This window comes from Leuciscus leuciscus, assembly GCF_965113295.1.
Source record: "Leuciscus leuciscus genome assembly, chromosome: 12".
Taxonomy (NCBI): domain Eukaryota; kingdom Metazoa; phylum Chordata; class Actinopteri; order Cypriniformes; family Leuciscidae; genus Leuciscus; species Leuciscus leuciscus.
Window position 1 is genome coordinate 36,543,170 of NC_138736.1, and position 10,056 is coordinate 36,553,225.

Genomic DNA, 10,056 nt, shown 5'->3' on the forward strand with positions numbered 1-10,056 from the left:
GCTTCAGTTCACACTGTAGTTTATCACTGAAGGATTTGTTTTGTTTTGTTCTGTTTATGACAACTTAAACTATTTGCTTTTTTGGATCGTTTTTATCATTGCATAAAGAACTACTTCACCTCTCTGGAAATGTAAGGTGTTTTTATTTAGCTAAAACTTTGTTTACATTTTATAAAATGATTTATTTATTTCATTTTTAATGTAGTTTTCTGTGATGGTCGTTTTTAGGTGTACGGGATAGCTATGGAAAGCCCCCACCATAAAAATTGAAACCCAGCATGGAAAAAAATATGCTGATTGAATCTTTTTCATATAAATTAGATTTAAGACGACCACCTAAAGTTTTGAACAGACATTGTTTAATAACAATTATACTTTAGGTCACCGTTAAACAAAATAATTTATATCATACATAAGTACAGATAAATAGAAGATGAGTATGTATTCAAACTTTAAAGATATAATTTAAACAATCTTTTAAAATATCTAATGTAAACTTTTACGATTATGATTTGAAATAAATTTTGTGTGTACAAAACTTTTGGCTCTGTAAAGGCGTTAGCAGACTAACATGACATACGCTCTGACACGATGCACAGAGACTCATCTGTCATCCGATATTCTGAAGCTATCATTATTGTCCAGTAACTTCTTTCTCAGCGCTGATCGGAAGGACCTTATTTCTGGAAGATTCCCAGTTTCTAAATGTTTTCATGGTTGCTCTCTCTGAAGATAGGCCTATGTGGTTGTCATTTTCTCACAGATACAACTTAAGAAATTACTGAATATTTCACAGGCGTGAGATGACTTGTGACACTTCAATTTTCAAATGATTTGACATACCCATGATAAATAAATAAAAATACTTTGTTCAAGTCAAATTTTTCCACAGACCATCGTTGTAAAATATTTGTTTTTATTAAGACTTTTAATAATTTATTTAAAACATCTTTTATTTTTAAAAGATGTCATTTAAACATTTAGGATTATAAGTTTAACACACCATTCAAAATGTCTCATCCCATCACTGAATACACCCCTCTGAGTCAGAGACGCTGGTGTGAGAGAGAACCACTCTGTGATTTATAGCTCTCAACAGCTTCTTGAACATGTAAGTTCAAGAGTTGTAACTCTAAACATGTAAGATGAATTTTATTTATTCATCTAAAATAATTGGTTTCAGTATATTTATATAACCATTTTATTTATACACTTTTAAGGAACAGTATGTTTTTCAACTTTTGTGAGTGTGATATTAGGAAACCCCTTCCTCACTTTCACTGTGCTCTGGTATGCGAAGGAGAGGGGTCAAAGCTCACATGTGAAGGGGCGCGCGCACACACACACACACACACACACACACACACACACACACGTGTGTTTTACTTTTTGACACACATACCGCGCGCCTCCCTATGTTTTGAGACGGTGCTTTGAGAGACATTCAGGAATGACTATATGAATTCAGTTGTGTAAAACAATTTTGAATCCATTCATACATTGCATTTTTTGTGGACATCAATGGACAATGATGTGTTAGGAGCCACTTCTTCAACTTTCTCTCTAAAATAAGGTAAGATGATTTTATTTACTTTTAACTAAAACAATTGGTTTTAGTAAGCTTTTTATGTTATATTCTTTTAAAAGAACTGAATATTTTTTCAACCTTAGTAAAATTATTTTATAACCATTACATTTATACAGTTTTAAAGGTATGTTTATCAACTTTAGTTAAATTATTTTTGTGGGCATCAGTGGTATGGACATTGATGTGTTAATTTTAACTCAGTCATTTTTTATTCATCTAAAACTAAAATAGTTGGATCAATAAGATATTTATATTATACTTTTAAGGAACGGTATGTTTTTCAACTTTAGCAAGATATTTTATTTTATATTATACACTTTTAAAGGTATGTTTTTCAACTTTAGTTTAATTATTTTTGTGGACATGAATGGTATGGACATTGATGAGTTAATTTTAACTCAGTCATTTTTTATTCATCTAAAACTAAAACAATTGGATCAATAAGATATTTATATTATACTTTTAAAGGCATGTTTTCAACTTTTGTTAGTGTGAGATTCACTTGACAGTTACACTGTAAGGAGGGGGGTCAGAGCTCGCAGGAAGAGGACGCGCGCATAGACACACACACACACAGACACGCGCGCGCTCCTTATGTTTTGAGACAGTGTGAATTCAGTTGTGTAAAACAATTTTGAATCCATTCATACATTGCATTTTTGTGGACATCAATGGTATACTTCAACTTTCTAAAATAAGGTAAGATGATTTTATTCTTCTAAACCAATTGGTTTTAGTAAGCTTTTAAAAGAACAGCATGTTTTTTCAAACTATTGCTAGTGTGATATGCAACATTATGTAGATTTTATAAGTATTTCATTATATAATTTTAAAAAAGAGCAGAATGTTTTCAACCTTAGTTAAATTGCTTTAGATTATATAATTTATGTTATACACTTTTAAAAAGAACTTTAGCATGATAATTTATATTATATAAAGGATGTTTTACATATGAATGTGAAATAACTAAATGTTTTTTCAACCTTTAATTGTTTTAGGTTATATAAATTATAGAATGTTTTATATATAAAATGTGAAATAACTGAATGTCACATATATGAAATAACTGCAGGCGCAGGCACAAGCCATATAACCACACACGCACACACATAACTGGGACAAAGTTCAAACAAACGGCAAAAAACATCTGTTCAAATATAACTACCCGTCAAAATTATGATTTAGTCCTACATAGGTCACCGGGGCAAAAGCAACTGTCATACAACATGATCGATAGGCTAGCAGGGTCAATAGGTTAATCCCATGACCGCATTCCGGAAGTTCAACCCGTCAATCATAAGGTCACCGGAAGTTCAACCTGCCAAAAGGTCAAAGGTCAAAGTCGTAAATCATTTTGACACAAGCCGCCCCATAAGGACTACTTACATGCTTCACCCAATACTGGTAACATTCCAGTATTAATATCACCAAATATGGTGAAAAAGTGAAGACATTGCATGGGTTGTACAGGCTTTTTCCACATTGAACTCTGTGAGACACCAGATAGATTGATCTGTAACTCACTCTCTTAGAGTTTGAGGTTTTGTAACTTCCTGCATGTTAAGATGCACACAAACGCATTAGAACAGTAAAGAGTGAAAGCAGCATCACTGCATCCTCAACACAGGTATGTACGGCATATTATTTTGTGTGCAATTAATGACATAGCATTTGTTAAATATTTGTTTAAATGTAAAAGGACAAGTGAACGTTTTCGATTTTAATGTCCTGCCAATTAAAAATGTCATACAAGACTGAAAGAGGAAATGCTTTAAATACGCAGATATTAAATATTAATGCTATTTCACTAATTATCTTTAATGGCAGATCTTTAACTCTAGATCAGTGCTTAAATATTAATTTGCATGTAGCAAGTTTAAAAACAAGTGTTTTTTTTCTAATCGTTTTGCTCACTTCTCAGTTTTTTAACTGTTTTATCGATCTGCACTTTGTACTGATATTTAGATAAAGGACTGATTTTGCATATTTATTCTCAATTTTAAACTGCCCCTATTATGCTTTTTTATTACCCTTTATGTAGTGTGTAAATTAGATTTGTGTATGTAAAACATCTGCAAAGTGTCAAAGATCAAAGTGCAGGACAAATGAAGTTACTGCCTCCCAAAAGAGAGAGATCCGATTGCCATCTAAACGAGTCGTCAGTAATTCCATTCTTTCTTCCTGGTCCTTTCTCGGAAAGACCAAGTTTAAAAATAAATTAAAATAAATTAAAACTTGCCAGCAAACAGTTTTTTTTTTCTTTTTTCACCAAATAAGAATGAAGATTTTTCAAATTATATAAATATCAGCTTTAATGTACTTCTCAAAATAATAAAAGCAGTCAACTGTCAAAATAAGCATTCAAAATAAGTTTTCACTTTATGTGCACTTACACTGGCCGCCACATGCACATGTCCTTTAAGTCCACAAGACCATATGGGTGTCCCATTTGTCATTTTATGATTCATAAGGGTGCCTTACTTTTCTTAGTGATATGTAATGCCAGTTTATTAGGAAGTGACGATTTTGTTCTCTTCGACTCACTGAACCCACACAGCAACATACAGACCCTTTCCAAAAAATTTGAATATCATGGAAAAGTTTATTTATCTCCATAATTCCATTCAAAACGTTAAACTTCCATAGATTATAGATTCAGGGCCCACAACTTAAACAATTTCAAGTATTTAGTTGTTTATTTGTATATAATTTGGGCTTCCAGCTCATAAAACCCACGAAAACAGGATTTCAAAAAATTTGAATATTACATGAAATCACACAGTCATACCATGGTCATTGAACCAGGTTTTGGTTCTTTTGGCAGTGTGGGCAGGTGCAAATCCTGCTGGAAAATGAAGTCAGCATCTCCATAAAGCTTGTCTGCTGAAGGAAGCATGAAGTGCTCTGAAAATGTCCTGGTAGACGGCTGCGTTTACTCTGGATTTAATAAAGCTTTATTAAATCCAGAGTAAACGCAGCCGTCTACCAGGACATTTTCAGAGCACTTCATGCTTCCTTCATTTTCCAGCAGGATTTGCACCTGCCCACACTGCCAAAAGAACCAAAACCTGGTTCAATGACCATGGTATTACTGTGTGATTACTGTGTGATTTCATGTAATATTCTAATTTTTTGAAATCCTGTTTTCGTGGGTTTTATGAGCTGGAAGCCCAAATTATGTACAAATAAACAACTAAATACTTGAAATCGTTTAAGTTGTGGGCCCTGAATCTATAATCTATGGAAGTTTAATGTTTTGAATGGAATTATAAATAAACTTTTCCATGATATTCAAATTTTTTGGAAAGGGTCTGTAGTGTTGGCCCAGGTTCGGGCCACATCTGGTACGCATTGAATCCACACATACCAGATCTGGGCCGATGTTGCTGTCTGGGAATGGAAATGATGCTTGATTTTGCAAATGTTTTATGCGATATTCCAATTTTTCGTACAAGTTAAATTCACAACTTTGGATGGAAACATAGCTAGTGAGTTGTTGACGCGAGAACAGATGCAATCGAATTGGTCCAAAAAATCTAGGTTACACTTTTAAATCTTGCTGGAATTCAGTCATCACATTTGATCTCTAAACACTGCTAATCAAGTTTAATTTTTTTTTTTTTTCTCTATTTTCTTATACTTCAGTCTGTACAAATGACATTAAATGACCGGTGTAAGATTTCTGTGGCTTCCTTGTTTCCAGCAAACACTCAACATACACACATTTTATCAGGTTAAAGAAATGGATTCAGTTTACGGAAATGTTGAGTACATGCCTTCAACAACAGCTTCAGATGGCAACTGCTCTCTGTACAGAGGTAAGATATTATAAAATATATAATATATCATTGCATTACAATTGAAATGGTAAATGGCTTTTCTTTTTTTTGTGAAATCTTCAAATTTGGAATACAACTTGGTTAGACATAAAGCTGATTTTCTATAGCAATTTTAGAGTCCAGATTATTTTGTTAAATATATATAGTATAAAATTAAATTAAAAAAATGTTTCGTTCAGTACATTTGCTTTACAATAAACTTAAACTTCTATAACTTTTGGACACTTTCATTTTTGAAGTTGCGAGTGTCTTTAAAACCTTAGGTTTGTATATTTCAAATAATTTATGAATAAAAGCTCTGATAAAAGCCATTTAAGTTCAGATCAAAGCTCAAAAAGTGGGGTGACAGTTAACAGGTTAAAGATGGTGTCAAATGTATGTTTATGGCTTATTTATTATCTATGACTTATTTCTGTATATACAATGCATTTTAACACAAAACATCAAATGAAAAAAGTTAGCATTTTACAAAACTTAATTTTAATCAGAATTCTAAACATGCATATGTAGAGGTTTAAGTAACAACAATGCCATTGAAAGATGTCTGATTTTTCCTCTCTTTCTTTCTTTCTTTCTTTCTTTCTTTCTTTCTTTCTTTCTTTCTTTCTTTCTTTCTTTCTTTCTTTCTTTCTGTCGCTGATCATTATCGAGCATCTTCATTTTGTTTACATAGTTACATTACCCACAAATGCAGTGAGCTCATCTAAGAAATTAAGTTTCACAGACCCACAAGGAAAATTCTGGGATTCAGAATTTATTTGTTTGGAATATTTGGAATATTTATCAGAGTTTGAAATATTTTATCACTTTAATTACTATTATCACTTTAACAATATTTATCACCCATGTATCTCTCTTCAAGACCGAGAGAGGGAGAGAGAGGTCACTTCTCCTAAGTGGACTAAAGTTCTTCTGATTGTTCTGGGTTTCTCTCTTGTTTTTGCTCTCGGAGGTCTCTGCGCTCTCTGGATGCTTTGTGAGTATAACTGATACTAGATCTCTGCTCTGCTCAGGATGCATTTACTTTATATTGTGGAGCAGAAACATCTGCAATAGAATTCTTTTATTTTTCAAAATCATACTTTTCTCTGACAAATCTGTTTTAAGATGTCGATTAAGAAAGCATTCTTGAACACTGCATTTATTTTCTTTTGTCATCCAGCTGTGCATCATTGTATTAAGTCCCATGAACATTTTAGCCCTCTTGTTGTGTCTCGTTATACTTATGTATCTTTACAACCATTTATAAAGTTTGTCTGGATATTACATTGAAAATTTAATTTATGTTCTGATGCCTAAAATAATTATAAGTTAATTAAAAAATTGAATACAAATAATTCATTTATAATAAATTAACACATTTACTAAACACCTAAACCTTCACATTAAATATATAAAATGGCAGTTAATTCAGCCTGAAGCATTAATGTACAACTCCATTCATACTTTTGAAGATTATTTCAGTTTTAGGTGTGCAATCTTTTAGTTTAGTAAACTTTATACTTTATATATCTCTCCTTTGACTTATATGGACAGATTGTTCAATATGTAATGAACAGCTAAATCTTTTTTTTAACAATTGCTGCTGCTATTGTTTTCTCTTTAATTCAGATGTCAATACGCTTGCCGATTTAAAATCAGCTCAAGAGATGAACAGCACAAGTGAGAAAGTGTTAATATTTCATAAACATTACAGCACAAACATGTTGTTCACTGAACTGTCCATGTGAGTAACTTTATTCTTCCCATTTTCTCCAAGTTATGAGAGAACTAGAGGAACTTAAAACCAATTACACCAGAGTTAAAGAACCGCTCTCCCTTTATGTTGGTGAGTGGGCTTGACATTTTTTATAACATTGTTTTGTTGATTCAGCATCATATTTTGTCTAAACTGGTTTATGCAAACTGACATAAGTTACAATAACAGACTCTGTAAGTTCATCAAACTCTTTCTCCATTGTTGCTGCAGAGAACGTCTCTCTCCTTTACTTTTTAAAGTGCAAGGAAAGCACAATGAACTAAAGTTTGGTTAGCTTCAAGACCCTTATGATCTAAATAATGAAATGTTTAATTGTCTTTTTTTATTAATTCCTCACAGCTCAGTTTTGTAATCTCTCTGTGAATGGATGGATAGCTTGTCGTGGAAATCTGTATTTATTCAGCTCTGATAAACTGAACTGGAGAAGCAGTCGAGATGTCTGTGTTTCAAAAGGAGCCGATCTGGTGACCATAACCAGCCAATCAGAACAGGCAAGTCAAATCAATTATTATATAATTGATATTAGATGTAAGCAAAATGAACACAAAGAATACACAGCACTGAACCCTGCAAAATGCGTAGAAGGATAGTTCACCCAAAAATGAAAATTAGCTCATAATTTACTCACCCTGAAGCCATCCTAGGTGTATATGACGAACACAATCAGAGTTATATTAAAAAATGTCCTGGCTCTTACAAGCTTCACAATGGCAGTGAATGACTGTATGTCTTTGGAAGTCCATAAAAGTGCATCTATTATTAAAGTCCTTCACTCCGGGGGTTAATAAAGGTCAAGCACAACGTAATGACGGCAATTGACGCCTCTCGCGGTTCAAACAAACAGGGTTGGGCAACTGCATTCGTCATTACGTTGTCCGTCAAGTTCAGTTGTGCATCACTTCTGAAAGCCTTTATTAACCCCGTAGACGTGTGGAGCACTTTAATAATGAATAGATGCACTTTAATGGACTTCCAAAGTCAAACAGCCATTCACTGCCATTACGAAGCTTGTAAGAGCCAGGACATTTTTTAATATAACTCTGATTGTATTCCTCTGAAAGAAGAATGTCATATACACCTACAGTAGGATGGCTTCAGGGTGAGTAAATCATGAGATAATTTTCATTTTTGGGTAAACTGTCTCTTTAACATTGCCTAATTTGAAAAAAAAAAAAATCCATCAGGTAGGCCTACAGTTTAAAAATAAATAAATAAGATAAATAAAAAAGAAGTACTCAAAATGTATCATTTAACTTAAAATCTGCATAGAAGATAAAATGTTCAAATACTCAATTTAATGTCAATGTCAAAAAACTTTACATAAACATAAAATGTTCTTTGTCACTGTTTGGATATTGTAAAACACCCAGTGTATCAGAAATCATTTTTTTCTGTCACTAGCCATAATTCTAACTTTGAAATCAGGATTAGGCATACAATAATGTTATATATGTGAAAATCGGCTGAGAACTGAGCAAATAATTGTAACCTTGCTCAGAGGAAGATTAATCGTGTGGCAGTTTTTCTGGTGATAAAATGTACTAAAATGTGATGTGCTAAAGCAAAACCACAAGTGACTGAACCTCAAGAGGAAGAAGCTGAACACATCATGGCCAAAACCACACACTGTTTCCTGCACTGTATTCATCTGAGGTGTTACACGAGATTGTAACCCAAGTTGTGTGAACTGTTTCCGGCTTGAGTTTGGCATCTGAGTTGTATGTAATGAGATAAAACATGACCAAACAAAATGTTCTCTTTTAGGATTTTCTGGTCTCTAACGTTAATGAGTCGCACTGGATTGGTCTCAATGATCTGGACACTGAAGGACACTGGGTTTGGGTGAATAACCAAACTCTCACTGACACTGAAATACAGTAAGAACTCTCTCTCTCTCTCTCTCTCTCTCTCTATATATATATATATATATATATATATATATATATATGAGAAATCTGGGCTTTACCTTTCTGTAAATATACTGTGTATTGCAATATGTTACATTACAGATACCTTGCATTTGTATTTTCTTGCCTGTTTATCTGTGAAATAAGTAATACTTATATTCAGTCTGTTCTCGATCCATGAAATATGTTGAATATACTTCTGTTTTAATTAGACTGTCTAATTTTCTGCTTCCAAAGGTTCTGGCACAAGAGAGAATATGAGCCGAGAGAACCTGATAACTGGAAACAAGAAGATCCCTCTGGAGAGAACTGTGCTAGTCTGGGAAATTGGGATGGTTCCTCTAACAAATGGTTTGATCAATCTTGCAAAGAGCAGAAAAAGTTTATCTGTGAAAAGAATGAACCATTTTACCTCACTGATGAAAACTGAAAGAGGAAATGCTGTAAATATGCAGAGATTGAATTTTAATGCTATATCAATAATTATCTTTCATGGCGGATCTTTAACTCTAGATCAGTGCTTAAATATTAATTTGCATGTATCAAGTTTAAAAACATGTGTTTTTTGTTTTTCTAAATGTTTTGCTAGCTTCTCAGTTTTTTAAGTGTTTTAATATTTTGACATCGATTTGTACTGCGCACTGAAAGCTATTTAGCATGTTTATTCTCAATTTTAAAGTGCCCCATTATGCTTTTTTGAATATTACAACAAAAAAAAATCAATTAAATCTTTCCAGAATACAGGTTTTTTTTTTTTTTTTTACAAATTATGAATGAATATTTTTTAATGTACTTCTCAAAATAATAAAAGCAGTCAACTGTCAAAAGAAGTATTCAAAAGAAGTTTACACTGACACTGGCCGCGGCATGCACATGTCCGTTAAGTCCACAATACCATAGGGTGTTTCATTTGTCATTTTAGGATTCAGAAGGGTGCCTGTGAGTGGACCAATACATTTTTTT

At 32.8% G+C, this 10,056-nt stretch overlaps 1 protein-coding gene across 1 annotated transcript in view; it reads left to right on the forward strand.

Annotated features, from left to right (window-relative positions):
• Positions 1–9,846, forward strand: part of LOC309511155 (uncharacterized protein) — a 154,532-nt gene extending 144,686 nt beyond the window's left edge. The window contains exons 13-14 of the mRNA XM_082186254.1: positions 8,951–9,063; positions 9,331–9,846. Coding sequence (XP_082042380.1) covers positions 8,951–9,063; positions 9,331–9,523 — 306 coding nt within the window. The 3' untranslated portion in view covers positions 9,524–9,846. The remainder of the gene's footprint in view (positions 1–8,950; positions 9,064–9,330) is intronic.
• Positions 9,847–10,056: the final 210 nt, after the last annotated feature.